General features: G+C 31.9%; 1 protein-coding gene and 3 long non-coding RNA genes across 4 annotated transcripts in view; 2 read left to right on the plus strand and 2 right to left on the minus strand.

Annotated features, from left to right (window-relative positions):
- Positions 1-17,581, minus strand: part of LOC139907403 (uncharacterized) — a 205,477-nt gene that overhangs the window by 181,610 nt on the left and 6,286 nt on the right. The gene's annotated exons all lie outside the window — the stretch shown is intronic.
- Positions 8,658-9,207, minus strand: LOC139907400 (uncharacterized). Its single transcript, XR_011783987.1, has 2 exons — positions 9,106-9,207; positions 8,658-8,926 (listed from the first exon to the last, which is right to left on the minus strand). It is a non-coding gene; the product is annotated as an uncharacterized lncRNA (long non-coding RNA).
- LOC121130972 (ER lumen protein-retaining receptor) lies at positions 11,280-12,733 on the plus strand. The gene is made up of 4 exons (XM_040726586.2): positions 11,280-11,688; positions 11,811-11,991; positions 12,138-12,376; positions 12,442-12,733. The coding sequence occupies exons 1-4, from the start codon at positions 11,589-11,591 to the stop codon at positions 12,558-12,560; spliced, it is 639 nt and encodes a 212-aa protein (XP_040582520.1). The 5' UTR covers positions 11,280-11,588; the 3' UTR covers positions 12,561-12,733.
- On the plus strand, positions 13,561-17,029 carry LOC139907399 (uncharacterized). The gene is made up of 2 exons (XR_011783986.1): positions 13,561-14,319; positions 14,370-17,029. It is a non-coding gene; the product is annotated as an uncharacterized lncRNA (long non-coding RNA).

Here is a 17,581-nt window from a genome sequence, read left to right on the forward strand (position 1 = left end):
ATTTTTGACATTAATTTTCTGATAAAAGCTTCAAATCGCGATATTTCTTTGCTCAAACACCTTTATACGTCGTGCTATATTTGAGTATTAAGGAGTGTTCAATTCCATCATTTGGAGTATTTTGTTAGTTTTATACACAATTGAGAAGTAAATATGTCGCAGGAGGATTTCGAAGATTTCCTTTGTGTATTTGAAGAGCTTCAAATACACGAACATGTGCAAAATCGTCATTCTACTCTTTCTTCAGCACTCTTGGACATGGAAGAGTCCTCCTCCACCTCTTTATCCATTTACCCAAATAAAAAACGTACTGCCTCAGCCTCCAATATCCAAAACACATCGTCTTATAAACCAAATGGAAATCTATTTTTACGTCCCCGTTTTTCAGTTCCTTCTGCACTCATCTCCACCTCCCATACGTCGTCTTCGCAGCAGCTGCAACACCAACCTACAACTTTTGCTGAAGAAAGCGAGCTTGAAGATATTAATTCTGTTGAAAATGAGTAGAAATATACTTCTGAACATCGAGTGATAGTGAGTTTAGATTCAGAATATCTGGGAAAAGATGACTTTACGCATGGTGGGGAAGATGAGGATGACCTTAAAAATGACGAAGGTGTTAATGCGAAATACAGATCTGAACTTCATGAAATGACTTTCACTGAAGAGGGCTCTATGATGAATGTGGATTACATGGTGTCAGAGCCTTCAAGATCACTTAACACGTCTTCTAATAGTAAAGGTAATACGTATTTTTTTGAAGGAAGCAGGAATTACAATAGTGTTGAGATAAGTGTTTTAATCCCGTGATGGATGGTTAGCACTTTGCTTTATGTGTACAACTTGCGAATTTTATAACACACAGGGATATTACATTCCATTATTATAATGTAGTCTCTTTGCAAAAATATTTCGTCGAACATATCTTTGACCCAGAGCAAAAAATATATCGTATCACTTTTCGTCAAACGTTAGATTTTTAGCATACACTAAATTATGTCGTTACTATAATTCTCAATATTTGACAAATACTATATGGAAATATTCAGTACCTTTTGTTAAAATCTCCACTAAAATGTAGCATACATAGAAAATTTAATTTTTGTAAATTTTTTAAAACAATAATTAATACATTGCACTTGTTGTACTCTTCTCCAGATCCTCGATATTAAGTATACATATTAATCCAAATGGTAGGTATGTGGCCTGTCAACACTTAAGCAGGCTAGAATTATTTTTCTCAAAATTGAGTCTGGATTACATTTGTATTCTTGGACGAATTATCCTCAACTTCTATTAAAAATATTTTTATTAACCCTTTCGAAGCGCTGCAAACCCACTTAAAGAGGTCAAAATTGGCAGATTTTATTTGAAAGGCCATATATTTGGGGCCAATATAAGTATTTTAAATAAAATAAAGGTTCTAAACTATAGTTAAAGTGATTGGGTATCTTAATTCATCCCAAAAATTTGAATACAAATATTGACTCAAATATATCTATGAAATATTGGGATGTATGTCTATACGAAGTGATAAAATTAATTGGGATTTTCTCCTTTTTTGTGATTTTTTTATTCGAGATTTTTTTTTTCGTTTTGCACCACATATGTATTAATTAAATTTGCAACTTGTACAATTTGCTTCCACTAGTTGCGACTTGTACACAAAATATATGTAGTATCTCCAGAATAATACACGCTTCTTATAATTACTAAAACATTTTTAACAAATTTTCTATTATCTTGTGACAAAAAGAATATTAGAGTATCATTCTTATTTTTCTAAACAAGCTAAAGAGCTTGTGTTTAAGGAACTTCAAGAATCTGGAACCGTATAAGTTTATTTAAATAACATATTTTTAGCATTTTATACGTTTTTATTGTAAAATGGTAGTTCCATAAATTCCTGCTTAACTAACTAACAACTTTTTTTATAAAATAATTTATTACTGTCTTAGCACAAACAATATTTTTTATTTCTATATTTTTAATTTTTACTTCATAAGAGAAAAACTTTTACTTCATAAGGATATCCTAACATGAAAATTTGGGACATATTGGAAGAGTTATCCGGACAAATCAATTTTTTGGTTAATATTTACTTTAATAATACGGTGTTTGAAACTTTAAAACCCGTGATTTCTACTTTTTTTGTAAATTTAAGAGACCACTATCAAAGAGGATGATATTTTGAGCTTTTAACAAATTAGTTAATATCTTGCCAAAAAAATAGCACTTACCGTAATTTTTTCGCAACAAGACATGAATAATTTTAAACGTACTTTGTCTTATCTTTAAAAAGTTTTAAATTTAAAAATCTTTGCTGCCAACCATTTTTCCTATAATTGATGAAGAAGTACTATTTTTCGAAAATAAACGACAATTTTCAAACCATTAAGCAAAAAGTGCAAGGGTCTTGGGTGTATTCAGAACCCCCAGAAAATGATTTTCTTTCTTCTCACATGTCAAAGCATGGGAAAAACTATGGAAACCTAACAAAACTCAAAAAAGTGTTTTTTTGAATAGGTCTACTTAACATACAATGGTCAATTATTGTCAGAGGTAAGAAATTGGACTCGAGACTTGACTTGAACTCCATAGTTTAATATAATATTCATATTTTTACATAAATTATATATGAAAAAATAACCCAGAATAAACGTCAGGATCTTTGAACTAGAATAAACAAATTATTGGGTTAACAAAGCTCCATATTATAAAAATCTTCTATATTTAAGCTAAGTTTGTCTTCCGGACTTCGAATGAGCATCATCTAAAAAGTCAGATATATTAAATAACATCATAACTCTTAATAGTAATTATATCTCCAAATAATAACTAAACAGTGCCTCTTGCAATCAAAAAAAATGTCTGTGCAAAAATACATTTTTCAGCTATTGATCACGTGGGTCCTCGTTTCGCTACTTGGTTTAAAGCTTTAGTTAAAATGAATTTCATAAAATATAAGAACAATTCTTTCTTTTATTTCAAAATAAAGAGAAATACTCAAATAAGCTCTTATCATTGGCTGCCATATGGTGGTTTAGAACATCGTTTCCCAAAGTGGGCGATACCGCCCCCTTGGGGGCGGTGCTTTGATCTAGGGGGCGGTAATGGGAAAAGGGGTGATTGGGGGCGGTAGAGCAAAAAAAAACCGGTGATTACATATTATTACATAAAACAAACAAATTGATCTACAAAAATAAAGAAATATGACTACAAAATAGCAGGAATGAATATCTTGAATATTATCCGGTTAATATGACGAAAATACGTTATATCGAGATTGTACAAATGTACTTCATTATTGGCGCCTATATATTTTGCTCTATACTCAGTTTACTCTTACTCTTAAATGCAAACAGACTACTTAGAATAAATACTTATAATTTTGTTAAAAACGTGAAACTACGGAAAAGTAAGATCCAAAAACTACAACCCAAATTCCACATTCTAAAACTTCAAGCAAGGACGTCAAGTAATTATAAAACTGTATTAAGAATTTTTTTTGCATCAATTAGCTTTTATTTCTTTAACTATTTGGACCATAGACAAATCTTGATCTACATTTCTGCTGTTAAACATATGGTTGTAGTTGAGAATAGTTAGACAAGAAAATACAGTTAAATTCCCGAAGCGATGTTTCCGTAAAAACTTTCTAAATTTTTTCACCCATTTCCAACCCTAAATGACAATAATTATAGTCGTATGTTATATATTTTTCCAGATTAAAGAATGGCAACCCATCAACAAGCAAAAAAGAAGTGTAGGCAGTATAGCGTAGAATTTTTCAAATATGGATTTGTATCAGCACCACTGAATCAACATCAACCTATGTGTCTGCTGTGTGAGAAAGTGTTTTCAAACGAAGCCATGAAGCCCTCCAGACTTTCGGAACATTTGAGAACAATGCACTCTCATAAAACAGAAAAAAATATAGCATATTTCCAGTCGCTTCGAGAAAAATTCAAGGCACAAAAAACTATTAAAAATATGTTTTCGAGCACTTCAGAACAATCCACTGACGGTTTGCGTGCTTCATACAACATATCTTTGATGATTGCTAGATCTGGTAAGCCTCACACAATTGGGGAGGAGCTTATTCTGCCTGCAGTAAGAGAGGTTCTGCACACTGTTGTACATAAGTCACCGGACCAAATTATGAAATCTATATCTCTCAGTAATAATTCAGTTCAAAGAAGAATAGATTAAATGGCTGAAAACGTAGAAGATAAATTGTGCAACATTCTTACTGCAACCGAATTTAGTTTGCAATTAGATGAGTGAACTTTACCAGGAAATGAATCCTTGTTTCTTGCTTATATTCGTTTCGTCAAAGATGAAAAATTGGTACAAGAACTGTTATTTGCTAGACAACTTATAACAAACACTAAAGGAGAGTCGGTATTTGATATCGTTGATAATTTTTTTAAAGAGAAAAAAATCCCACTTACTAATATTCTGGCGTGTGCAACAGATGGTGAACCATCCACGATAGGTCGTTATCGTGGCTTCTTCAGTTTCTTAAAGAAAGCCGTACCTGGTGTACTTACAGTGCACTGTGTAATTCACAGGCAGCATCTGGTAGCAAAACACCTTAGTGGTCGACTTCACAAATCAATTAATACTGTTATCACATCAGTAAATAAGATGAAGGCACATTCCCTCAATTCCAGACTGTTTCGACAGCTTTGCATTGATAATGATGAAGAGTTTGATCGTTTATTGCTACACACAGAAGTTAGATGGCTATCAAAGGGAAACTGCCTCAAACGATTCTATTCTTTGTTTGATACAGTTGTTGAATTTTTCCAAGAATCTAATATTGGGCTATGTCATGATTTTAAAAAAATCAAGAATGATATTGCCTATTTGTCAGATATATTCCTAAAATTTAATGAAATTAATTTGCAATTGCAAGGAAATGATGTCAATCTTATAAAAGTCAAATCTGTTATCTCCACTTTCCTGTCTAAGTGTAAATTATTCAAACGAAATTTAGCACGAACTTTACCAATTTCCAAGCCTTTGTGAATTGGATAAAGAAAAGAAAATATCTGATGATGACCTTCAAGTGTATTGTGCTCATATAGAAGAGTTGCAAAGAGACATGACTGAAAGATATCAGGATATATTAGGGCTAAAAATACCAGACTGGGTTATCAATCCATTACTAGAAGTCAGTAGTGAGGAAACAAGAGAGGTACAAGAAGAATTAGTTTCAATCAAAAACGACATTGAGCTAAGTCCAAAGTTCAAGATATCCTATCAATATTTTTGGCTACAAAAAAAAAATATCTGACCTCTATCCAGTATTCTGGAACAAGGTCAAGATATATTTGATTGATTTTCCAACGTCATATCTGGCAGAACGGGCCTTCAGTGTAGTTACTATGCTTCTTTCCAAACAAAGGAATAAACTTAGAATTACCGAACGTGGGGATCTACGTCTTCTTCTTTGTGAGTTTCAACCTGATGTGGATAAACTAATATCCTTACACCAAGTACACCCATCCCATTAGAAGGAATTGTGAAAAACTAAAGTTAATTTTTTTTTTTAAATATATTTGGTGATTAATTCATAAATTTGTTGTTTTAATTTTTGAAGAAAAGGTTATATGTGCAGGGGCGTCCGCAGGGGGGTAGCTGAAGCGGAAAATCGGGGAATTTAAAAAAAAATCAGTAATAAATATTCAATGGATTTTTAAAAAAAAGAATAATGTAATTAAGAAAAATTTTATAAAAAAAAGGTCATTCGATGTGTGAGAAATAATCAAGCCCCCCCAAAAAAAAAAAAAAAATGTCTATGGGAGGGGGGCGCTACAAGTTTATTTGGAAGCCAAGGGGCGCCAGCATGAAAAAGTTTGGGAAACCCTGGTTTAGAACATCACCAAGCTTGTATAATGGTGATGTAAATTTTCTTATCGCTACGTCATAGTAATTATCTGATGAGAATAACTAGCTTTTTAAGTGTAGAATGCGGAATAAATTATTTTACTTAAATATACTTAAAACAAAAAATAAAAGAATTATCCAGCTTCCAACGATTTTATGATAGATGAATGTAAGTAATTTTGTAATTTTTTTTTAGTATTTTTTTTTTAACTATAGTTTATACAAGTCAAAGATTCGAGTTTGCAAGTGGAAAATGCCATGGAGAAGTTGATGGGAATGTATGTAAAACAGTTTTAACATTGATGATTTCTTCGTTAACATCTCGATACAAGGATGTAGTTGCCCTCATCGAAATTGATAAGTTGTCGGCATCTTATCAATATGACATCATTATTAAACTTTTAAAATGTTGGATGATTTAAGCTTCTATGTCATAAGCATGTTATTTGACTATCATCCAATTAACATAAAAATGCTTGTTGATAGTGTAATGATGTCTTTCGACTTGAATATGGAATCCAATAAACTCCAACAAAAACAATATATCCTTTTTTCGATATGGTACATAATTTTAAAAATTGTATGTAAATACTCTACTCACTCAAAGGTAACTTCCCAAACTGGGTTATTCCTTCATTAGAATTATATTATATATTACTTAAAATTATTTTATTTTATCAATTTAAGATTTGGGAAATCGATGTAGTCCGACACCTGAAGGAAGTTTCCTATGGGCTCCAGTTCGACACCCAACATAAACACACTTGTTTACAATAATGAATTAATTATTCTATTATTACAAGATTAATATCTATTAAATAAATATAATATCATTTGAATGAAACTGATACAACATAATCTTGTACAAACACGAACTTAAGTTGATACTTTATTTTTGAATGGCAAATGTATCCGTTTAAATAATTAGTTCAATAATTTTTTGTCGATTTACTTTAGAAAACCTTTTAAAAAATATCTACTTTGATTTTGAGCTGTGTGAGTCCATCATTTTCGCTTCAATAGCCATTTTTGGGGATTTAAAATGGAAGAGTAAAAATAAAACACCACGTGATGTTGTTAAAAACTACAACAGCGACAAACTATTACTCATTTATATTTGGAGAAAGATCATATGAGTTTCCAAACAGAAATTTGACATAAAAATTGATGTTAATCACCATAACGGTTGCGTGATTGGAGCTTGTGCTCCTCCAGATAGTATAAGTACTAATTGATATTTCTGTTCTCTATGTTTAAAACCTGAGCGTCGAGCAAATGTAGAGCAAATTATTTAAAAGGATTCATAACTACACTAAGTAGGTAGGTTACAAAAAATCAAAAATATCTTAATCAAGTAGTCTAAATAGGTTCCTACGATGCATATTGAGTGTAAAATTTTGTTGACACCAAAATGACTTCTATTTGTTGGATTGGCACTGAGTTATTGCATTTTTTATAAGCCGAAAATTGAATTTTCTTCTCATACCTCCTCAAAAAATGGCGTTACTTGTTCTTTTGAATTTTATGTTTATATAGGTAGATACCACATCCCATACTCGCCCCCATCTATGTGTATTTATTTTAATATTGATATTCCAACGAAACCTTTCATTTATTTAAGGATGGAAATTCAAATTAAATTATATATTAATAATAATAAATATATTATCTTATTTAATATAAATATATAAAATACCATAATAACAATTTTAAATTATAGTTACAAAAATAGTTGCTTTAAATATTTTAATAAGCAAAGAAATGACGTAAAAATATAATTTATGATTAAGCTTTTAAAATTATGACTAAAATATAGAAATATCACTAATATACCTAAAAAGAATATGACCTTCGGCATAATCTCAAATTCTATTTATAATTGCAGCTTTCATATACTCGAGAGCTACATCGGATTTTTGTTTTTTAGAGTTAATAATAAAACTACTCTTATCTCAACTCTTTCAAAATGTCATTTAGTGTTGTGTCTTGACGAAGGTTGCCGAGGTACCAGTTATTTAATAAAAGGAAGGATCCATGACGAACGGGAGAAATGAGGAGAAGGAAAGGACATGGAGGAATACAAGGTTTGTTTAATAGGAACATTTATATTCTTATTAATACAAAACCCTACTCTGGTATATACATAGAATACATAACTATTTATACTTATAAAAAGGTTTAGATAGTACTTTACAAATATATATACATACAAGAAAATATAATAAATAAGAGAATCAGAGGGAAGGAGATACGAATACATTACATTTAACACAAATATATATAAATACAATAATATGAAAATACAATAATATGAAAATATAAAATACAATAACACAACATACAATTCAATAAGACAGTTACAGTACAATTAACCCTAATAATAGATTATGAAAGTAATTACCTGAAAGATAAGTTTTTATAATTTACTCTAAAATTTGTAAGTCTCATTTGAAAGTATCCTACTAAGATATGATTATAAAAATTAAAATCATCGCATATGGAATATCTGGAAAAACAAAATTCCTTCAATTTTGTCGCTTTTTTTAGTTCATTATATTCTCCTGATGTCATATACATGTAAAGACTGTGTCCATTTTGTACATTTTTACAGGAATTTGGAAATGTATCGAAATGTTGAAGAATAAATGATTTAGCCATTCCAGTGTGAGTTTATGAACGAATATTTTCAGTGTTTCGTTTTTTCTTACATGGATAATTTTTTCAATATGTTATTAATCTATGCAGAAATAAATAAATATTCGTTAATTAAAAATATATTTATTAAATAAAACAAACAATACAAGCTAACAAATATAATAAGTCGAGTAACATTGTAGCATTAATTAATTTTAATTTAAAACATTTAAATTATTATCATATACAAGGTTCGGAAGCAAAACGTGGACAGTTAATAAATACTAATTATGTAATTAAAATAGAGAGGTTTTATGAGTTTTCCTGCATATTCCGAATCTCCTGTGAAGGAGGACTTGGGATTGTCCTTTCTCCACGCCACCTGTTGACGGACACTCTGAAAGAAAGGAAACTGCAGGGGTGCAAGAAAGTTCGTTCGTGGATCAAGGCAAATGGATCCACAGTAAAAAATTTCTCTGACGAGAAGATTTTCACCGTGGACCAGGTCTACAACCGTCGGAACGACCGTTGGCATGGGAGATCACCACCAGAAAAGGTCAAGGGGGTGTTACGTACAATACATCCGGCCCAAACAATGGTCCTGGGGGTCGTGGCGTCTGACGGCAAGAAGATGCCTCCCTTCTTTTTTAAGGCTGGAGAGAAAATCGGCCAGGAGGCCTATTACAAGGTGCTGAGGTTCACCATACTGCCATGGCTCAAGGCCACCTACCCAGGGGACAACTATGTGTGGACCCAAGATGATGCACCCTCACACACATCGGCCAAATGCAAGAGGTTCTGCGCCAACAACATGGCGGATTTTTGGTACAAGGACATGTGGGAATCATTTTCGCCGGATTTGAACCCGTTGGAGTTTGCTGTGTGGGACACTTTGGAGAGGGAGACTAACCGGACATCTCACCCGAACGTGGACTCCTTGAAGGCCGCCATTGTGAAGGAGTGGAACAACTTGTCCGAGAAGTTCATCATCAACTCCTGCAAGGCTTTCCGCCGCCGTGTGGAGGCTGTGATTGCTACTGAGGGAGCCATATCGAGTGAACATGTTCACAAAGGTCATGTCTCAAAGTTTTGGAAAAAAAAAATTTCAAAATTATTTATCAAAAAATAAAATTATTGACATTTTTCTAAAATCAGTCATTCAGTCCACGTTTTGCTTCTCAACTCTGTATAATTTCAATTATATTCTACAGTTTATCATTAAAAAACAATATTTTGAAAGTCCATATTTTTTTAAGAAGTTGATCGAATTTGATGAAATTTCCCATGTTGATATACAAAATAATAAAATTCGCCACATCCTACCCGTAGATAACCAGAGATATCCAAAAGTTGACAATAAACCACCTTTTCAAAAAAACGAATTTTAAAAAGTAGATTTTTAATATATTATAACGATTTTAACTCCAAATACTTTTACAAAGAGATTAAGTTCGTTACATGAATAATATTCAACTGAAAAGAAATAAAAAAAAGTATATAATTCGCAAAGAAATTATCGATATAAGTTTATAGTTTTAAATGTTTTATAATGGACAAGATAATCTTAACCAGGATCAATGATTTCTATAAATATCTGAAATGGAACCAACAATAAATGTGCAACCTCATCGGTAGGGTAAATGACATTTTATTAAAGAAAAAAGTGGCATATTCGTAATCGATTTGTGTAATTTTAATTTATGTTATTCTTTAATACATAATAGTACCTTCTTAATTGTGTATCGCCGCCAAATTATCATAATTTTTAATTAGAAAAATAATAATTATTTTAACATTGAAATAAAGTAAATAATATAAAAAATAAATATTTAATATGTTAGTTAAGTCTTGCGTGATAATACATTGGACTCACATATATTTTAACGATGGGTAGTAAAAAAATGGATTTACTACGCTCTGTCTCCTTTAATACTGTTAATTTTTATTAAATTCCGACATCTCTTCGAATATGAAGTATAAATTTTATGCATCTATGTAAGTATTTTGATAAGATTTGATATGCAATTTTAAGATTTTCTATGTTTAAATAATGTATTAACTAATTAACATTTTTTTACATATTTTTTTAATCTACCCTTGGGCCAATATTTGAGATAACGTAGACAATGCAACTCTGTGTTTTTGGACCCGACATAATTAAAATATGTTGAGGGTCAATGAGTTACTTGAGCTTATTAATTATCACTGCAAAACATAATTAATATATTTTAATTTTTAAACCCATGACTCTATTTCACTGCATGTAATTAAGGATTTCTCCGAAAATCCCTTGAGATATTTTTTATAACATCATGACATACTCTTTCAGAAAAGGGTTTTTAATTTCATTATGTAAAGTAACCAACTAATATTCATTATTTTATCAATTTATTGTACTGGGATTATATATTAATTTTTATTGAAGATATATCATCCATAGTTATAAATAATACTTCTTTGTGTTAAATTTAATAGAAAAATATTAAAAATATGATGTTTTAGTGGAAATAAGCGTTATTCTGCATGATTCATGAATAAAGGGGGAACAATAATGGATTATAAAAATAAATTAATTGTTCATGTAGACTATGAATCTAGTTTAATTTTTTTTAGAAAAAACAAGAGAAACCTCTAAAAGTAAATATGACAATATATTGTGGCGCCCTCTAGGTTTGTAACCTACCTATATTATATAGGTAGGTTACAAACCTATATATATATATACACTTACATATACGGTATTTTTTCATTGAAGTATTATACCTCAGTGAAAAAATACCTGTGATTCGTGTAGTACTTAACGTTCTAAACGCACGTCAACTCTGTTCAACTCCTTTTTTCGGCCGGTGCGAGGCTTTGAGCTGGAGCAAGAGGAAGGGGGCAAGAAGCTGAATGAGAGAAAAGAAGAAAAATTCAAAGCTGAGGCAGCTGCAGAAGGAGAAGAAGAAAAAAGGGGAGAAGAGAAAGATCCACGTCAACTTCATCATCTTTTCAATACAAATAATAATTATTATTACTACTACTAGTAAAACGAAGGAATCCCAAAGTAGTCTGGAGTGATGAATGTCTTCCGACTTTGTGGAGATTTATCTCATTTAGCTGCTATTATAGTATTACTTATCAAAATATGGAAGACACGATCTTGTGCCGGCATCTCGGGTGAGTTAGTTTGGAGTCTTTTGAAGTGGATCTGCTCTGAATGACGTCATCTTAAGCACATTATATTTACTATGAAAATCCGTAATTACCTAATTTATCATGACGTTTTCTTCTCATTCCAGGACGCTCTCAGATTCTATTCGCTTTCGTCTTTATCACTCGCTATTTGGATCTCTTTACAAACTTCATCTCCATTTATAACACGGCCATGAAGGTATTTTTCCTGGCCTCAAGTCTCGGAACCGTGTATTTGATGTATGCCAAATTCAAGGCCACCTATGATCACAATCATGACACCTTTAGGTACATCTAGCCTTCCTAATCTCTCGTATTCTTTATATATGCACGCACTGTGCATTGGGACTTAATAAGGAATATCCCTTCTTTTATGAAGGGATATTCTTCCATCACCTTATTTCATATTTAATTTGTTCAATATTCTATTGCAGAATTGAATTCCTTTTGCTTCCCGTAATCATACTCGCCCTGGTTCTTAACCATGAATTCGCCGTCATGGAAGTCTTGTGGACTTTCTCCATCTATCTCGAATCTGTTGCTATTCTCCCACAATTGTTTATGGTATCCAAGACCGGTGAAGCGGAATCCATCACTTCTCACTATTTATTCGCTCTTGGCTCTTATAGGGCTCTCTATATTTTGAACTGGATCTACAGATACTACTTTGAGGGTATGTAGTACACACCTGACGTTTTTGTTGGATGAGTATTAAAATATGTACCAATTTCATTGCAGGATTCTGGGATATTATTGCCATCGCAGCCGGCTGCGTTCAAACCATTCTTTACTGCGACTTTTTCTATCTGTACATCACCAAAGTGCTTAAAGGCAAAAAGTTACAACTTCCTGCTTAATTGATTGTATATACATATATATCCTATGTCTTTAAATCTCTCCCAATCCCATCGTCATTTTTCTTTCTATTATAATTATTTCATTCACGGAGAGAATGTGCAAATGTGGTGGTCGTTTGACGAACGAAAAATATAATTATTGCAAAAAATGAAGTATTGCTTCTTCCACCTTATGTTGTTGTTTTTTTTTTTTTAAGTAGAATTAATTACTATTTTGTTTTTATTTTTTAAAAATGGGTTTATAAGATGGTTTATCTGAGTGTTATTTTTGATTTAAAATAAAACGTATTGAGAAAGAAAAAGATACCATCTTTCCCAATTTAAGATTCGTTAAAAGTAATAAAAAAATAAAACATTTTAATTCAACTATACGTGAGAATTGTTCATCATATACGAAAGCCTAAGTTTGGTGTTTTTTAAAAATGTCTAGATTTTTTTCTTCTGTTTTTCCCATACCCTTTTTCTTGTTCTTCACCTTCTTCGGAATGAAGAAGTCTATAAAATGAATGTCTTGTTTCATATTAATTTTTAAATAAAAAAATTAATAAATCCACGTTTACCATATGTTTATATAAAACATTTAATGTGTCAGGTTTTGAACTATGGAGTTTAATTCATTATTAATCAATAAATTTCTTAATCTTTGAATTGCCATTTATTGTAGTTTAGTAAATAATTCACCTGTTATCGTGTTCTGCATCATATGTTTTCTATCACATAGTCTTTTCACACACTCAATTCCTTTTAAAACAACATTATAACTCCCAAAATTTTATTAACTTAAAAAGACTGTTGACAGTTGCTACGGCTGTAATATTATCTTCCAATATAACAAATCATCATGTAAAAAAAATCAATAATTTTGTCAGTTTTTCTTCGAGATATTGGATAAAAACACTGAGGGTAATAGTAGTTATTTTTTGTTTTTTCTTCTTCCTTTTATTAATGATGAAGTCATTTTTCCACCTTTTTTTTTTTTTTTCCCCGTAATAGTTACCAAATGAATTATTATTTATGTTATCAATGTTCTAAACTCCCTCAATGAGGATGCATTTGAGTTATTGAGAACTCATTAAATAAGGGATAGGTGCTACAATTATCTTCGCACCGTCTATTTTTCCGTATTTATTTTTTCAGGCTTTTTGATCGGCGATCAATTGCGATATGGCGATATTATATCGCAATCTTTATATCACTACATCACAACAGAAATAGCAAAAAACATTGTGATACGACCAATTTGTACAAAATTACTTATCATGTAATGGTCCTATGGTTCTCGAGACCGGTCTTTGTCTTGAGACTGTTTTTTTATGGTTTTGACCTCTTCTCGGTCTTAACACATCAAAGTTTTGGGTTCAATTCAATGTAGCCTTTCTTAATGAGGAAACTCAAGAAAAAGCATAACAGTTCCTTCTTGAGGGGGCCACCTAATTTGAAGATCAGCCATCCAGCCAGCTGTCTCAGGATGTGCAGAAAGAAAGTAATTTCTTCACCAAACGTCTCAAAAAGATAGATACGGCCAAGTAGGAAGTGTAAAGATAACTGGCTGATGACTCTGAATTATCTTGGCCTACCGGAGTGTGAAAAAGGTATTTGAAAGATACAATGTCTTGCTTTCCAGTAGTGCCAGCAGCGACCATTTGTTCTCCAAGCCCAAACAGATCCAGAGGAGGACTTGACAGAGGCTGAGATACGACAACTTTGAGACAAAGCTCCTGTTAATGTCAAATAAGAAGCTAGAAGAGAAATGATTTATGTAGATATTTTATTATTCGCCGGCAGACTATATTTTAGTTTTTTTTAAAGGACTCTAGGCAAAGAGTTGGACACTCAAAGCAAGGAAGGTAGGATTTAGTAGTTCTTAATTCTGATTTGCATAAAACCAGAAACTGCTACATGTTCCTCCAGGCACGCAACCAGTTTGAACAGGCCGTCTCCCCCTAGTGAAAAGAGAAGAATAAGGGCGACTACGTCACAACAATAACACGATATTTTAGGAACGGTGTCCGGTAAAATGATTGTGGTAAAAAGGTTGCAGACAAAAACGTTGGGGTGATATCTTTAGTCATTGTTGTGTTTCTTACTTCGTCCATTTTGTGTTTAATAAAGCTTACATTTGGTAACTTAAGTGATTTTATTATTTCAATTTATTAAACACAATTAATACAAAAAATAAGTATGGAGAAGTACTTGAAACCTGAGCGTTTTGAAGTTGATCCCAGCTACGCCTCAGCCTCAAGGGCTTGGACACATTGTGTTGCGTCTTGACGAGGGAGAGACACAATCTTATTTATAATAGGAGAGATCCAGGATGACCGGGAGAGATGAGAGGAAGAAGGACGTGGAGGAATGAAACTACACACTGATTATATGCTCATGTGTATTCTAATTATACTCTGATATATTTACATAAGACGATACTATTTATAACACGTAAAACACAGTACATATATAAGAAGATAAAAACCAGAAAGGACATATTAAATACATAACACATTGGTTAAACTCATTCAAGAATTTCATCATGCGGGTGATTCCTACTGGCTCCCAAACTCAGGAAAGTGATAAACTTCAACTCTTCTCTCATTATATCAGCTCTGAGGTGTATGAATATATATCTGAGTGTAAAACTTATTCTTCTGCCGTGTGTGTCTTGGATTGTGTGCTCGACATCAGCTTGCTACTCGAAGCCAGAGTTCAAGTGAATCTCTTGAACAGTTCTTTCAAGCACTTAAGCTTTTGGGAAAAGAATGTCAATTTAAAGTGCAAACAATTGACCAGATTAGGGAGGATTATATTAGGGATTCATTCATTACTGGCATGACTTCTCATCATATTTGACTAAGGACTTTAGGAAATACATCCCTTACTTTTACTGAAGCTTATGAACAAGCTCTAGCTATTGAGATACCCATGAAACATACCCAGTCTTATTCTCAAGGAAACTCCTATGTTAATGCGGTCGATCGCTTGAAGGAAGGAAAGGCTATCCGTCCTCACTCTCCTATGCAAACTCCACCCCTCAAACCTGATGAAAATTATAAGTCCGCCGCTCTCAATACTCTGTGTATGTTCTGTGGATATTCCCGACACAATCGATCTACATGTCCTGCAAGGAATGCCATCTGTAAAAATTGTGCTAAAAGGGTCATTATACTAAAGTTTGCAAATGTAGTGCGAGTTCTAAACTAAGCAGATTTTCATCGGCTCTTTATATTGCCTCTACATTTAGTTCAAAAATTACAACTCAATTGAAGTCTTCAGTAGTAAGTGTAATAATAAATGGGTGTGGGCAGGAATAGATAACTCAATATCTGATTATTTGAGTTTTAAAATAGCTTTGCTCGATGCTAAGGACAGAAATGTGTCTATATTATCATAGTATTCTGCTCAAAGAGTTGAATTCTCCGGTGGAAAGCTCTACGGATATGAGGATAATGGATCGACCAAAACAATCTTGTGTTTTATATTTAAAAGTGTTCTAGACAGGTATAACGAGGTAGTTGCAATGGTTCCTCTATCGAGGATTGATTAAAAAGTCATGAAAAAATGGTTCTTCAATGTTCTTAAACTTGTTACTGACGTCGGGCTTAGATCAGTCGCCATTCGATCAACCATGAATTTTTTAAGAACGAATAAGGAAATGGTGCTACCCCACTCCATATTGAACATCCGTTCTCCATCTCAAAAGAAAAAATATTCTTATTATTTTATTCAATCCATATTTTCAAAAAAATTCTACAATAACCTAATAAATACGAAGATGCATCACAAAGGGGCCCTCAACAAATATTTTATCCTTTTTAAGCAACGCAAAAATCTTCACCACAACGTTGAAAAGTTTATCGATATTTTAGGAAAATAGGTGGAAAAACAGTGACCATATTTACAAGTTGTTGATGGTTTTTCATAGGATATTGGATAAAATACAGGGTAAATACTCAATTACTATTACCTATTAAAAACTATAATAATACCCTCAACTAAAAGTAAAGTGATTCTAGAATATGACTACACATAGTGTAAACAAAAGTGTAGACATAATAGGAATCTCTGATCATTGCTAAAAGACTTGAACGTATCTCACTTCTGCATAAGTTTCTAAGAAGTTCATTTCTAGTTGAAGGTATTATGATAACTAACGGTAGTTGAGTATTTACTTTTATTATCATAGGTCATAGTTATATATTTTTAGAGATGTGCAGAAATAGCAAGTTTTTGGATAATGATTGTAATATATATCCGACAATATAAATACTATTCCTTGCTGGTGTTGAAGATCCTATAGAGAAAGTTATATGGCAAGGAGAGATTTCCCCATAATATTCTCAATTTGCATATCATATTGATCTGCTTTGTATGAATCGACTTGAACGAGTTGAATTGTGTCAAATAAGGAAACTATTTACGTTCCACAAATATCTTTTGGATATTTATTAAATAAACAATTTTTCACTGAAGTACAACTAAGTATATTCACTAATTTATTTTTGTTGATATAGGCATCACAGATTGATAAGACGAGAAGAATTCACTTTTTTGCACTAGCTAGAATCATTTTTTTATTTTAGAGGCAGATATCTTAAATTGATTTATATACCATGCTAAATATTTCTTCAACAGGCCATTCCTGTTGTAAATCATAAAACCGTTTTATAAGTTTGATTTTCCTTTCCGTAGAATTCGCCATGAGGGTATTAAAAATAATTGTTATATATATAAAATACTATTCCTTGCTGGTGTTGAAGATCATCTAGATAAAGTCATATAGTGGGGAAATTTCCCCATAATGTTCTCAATTTGCATATCATATTGATCTACTTTCAGACATAAGGGATTTGATTTAATGTATACTCAAATCAAGTTAATAATTTTAACCAAGGATCTCAATCTTATCTTTTCTCAGCTGAACTTGAAGATGTGAATTGTGTCAAATAAGGAAAAGATTAATGTGAAACTAATATCCTTTAGACATTTGTTAAATACATCATCTAAACAAGTAAAACTCCTGCATTCCT

Source organism: Lepeophtheirus salmonis, chromosome W (assembly GCF_016086655.4).
Source record: "Lepeophtheirus salmonis chromosome W, UVic_Lsal_1.4, whole genome shotgun sequence".
In the NCBI taxonomy this organism is placed as follows: domain Eukaryota; kingdom Metazoa; phylum Arthropoda; class Copepoda; order Siphonostomatoida; family Caligidae; genus Lepeophtheirus; species Lepeophtheirus salmonis.

Excerpts from the sequence above, each read along its gene's own strand:
- LOC121130972 (XM_040726586.2), top strand. The coding sequence starts at position 11,589 with ATGAATGTCTTCCGACTTTGTGGAGATTTATCTCATTTAGCTGCTATT. Across the intron at positions 11,689-11,810 it reads ATCTTGTGCCGGCATCTCGG|GACGCTCTCAGATTCTATTC; the intron begins GTGAGTTAGTTT and ends TTCTCATTCCAG. Across the intron at positions 12,377-12,441 it reads CTACAGATACTACTTTGAGG|GATTCTGGGATATTATTGCC; the intron begins GTATGTAGTACA and ends ATTTCATTGCAG.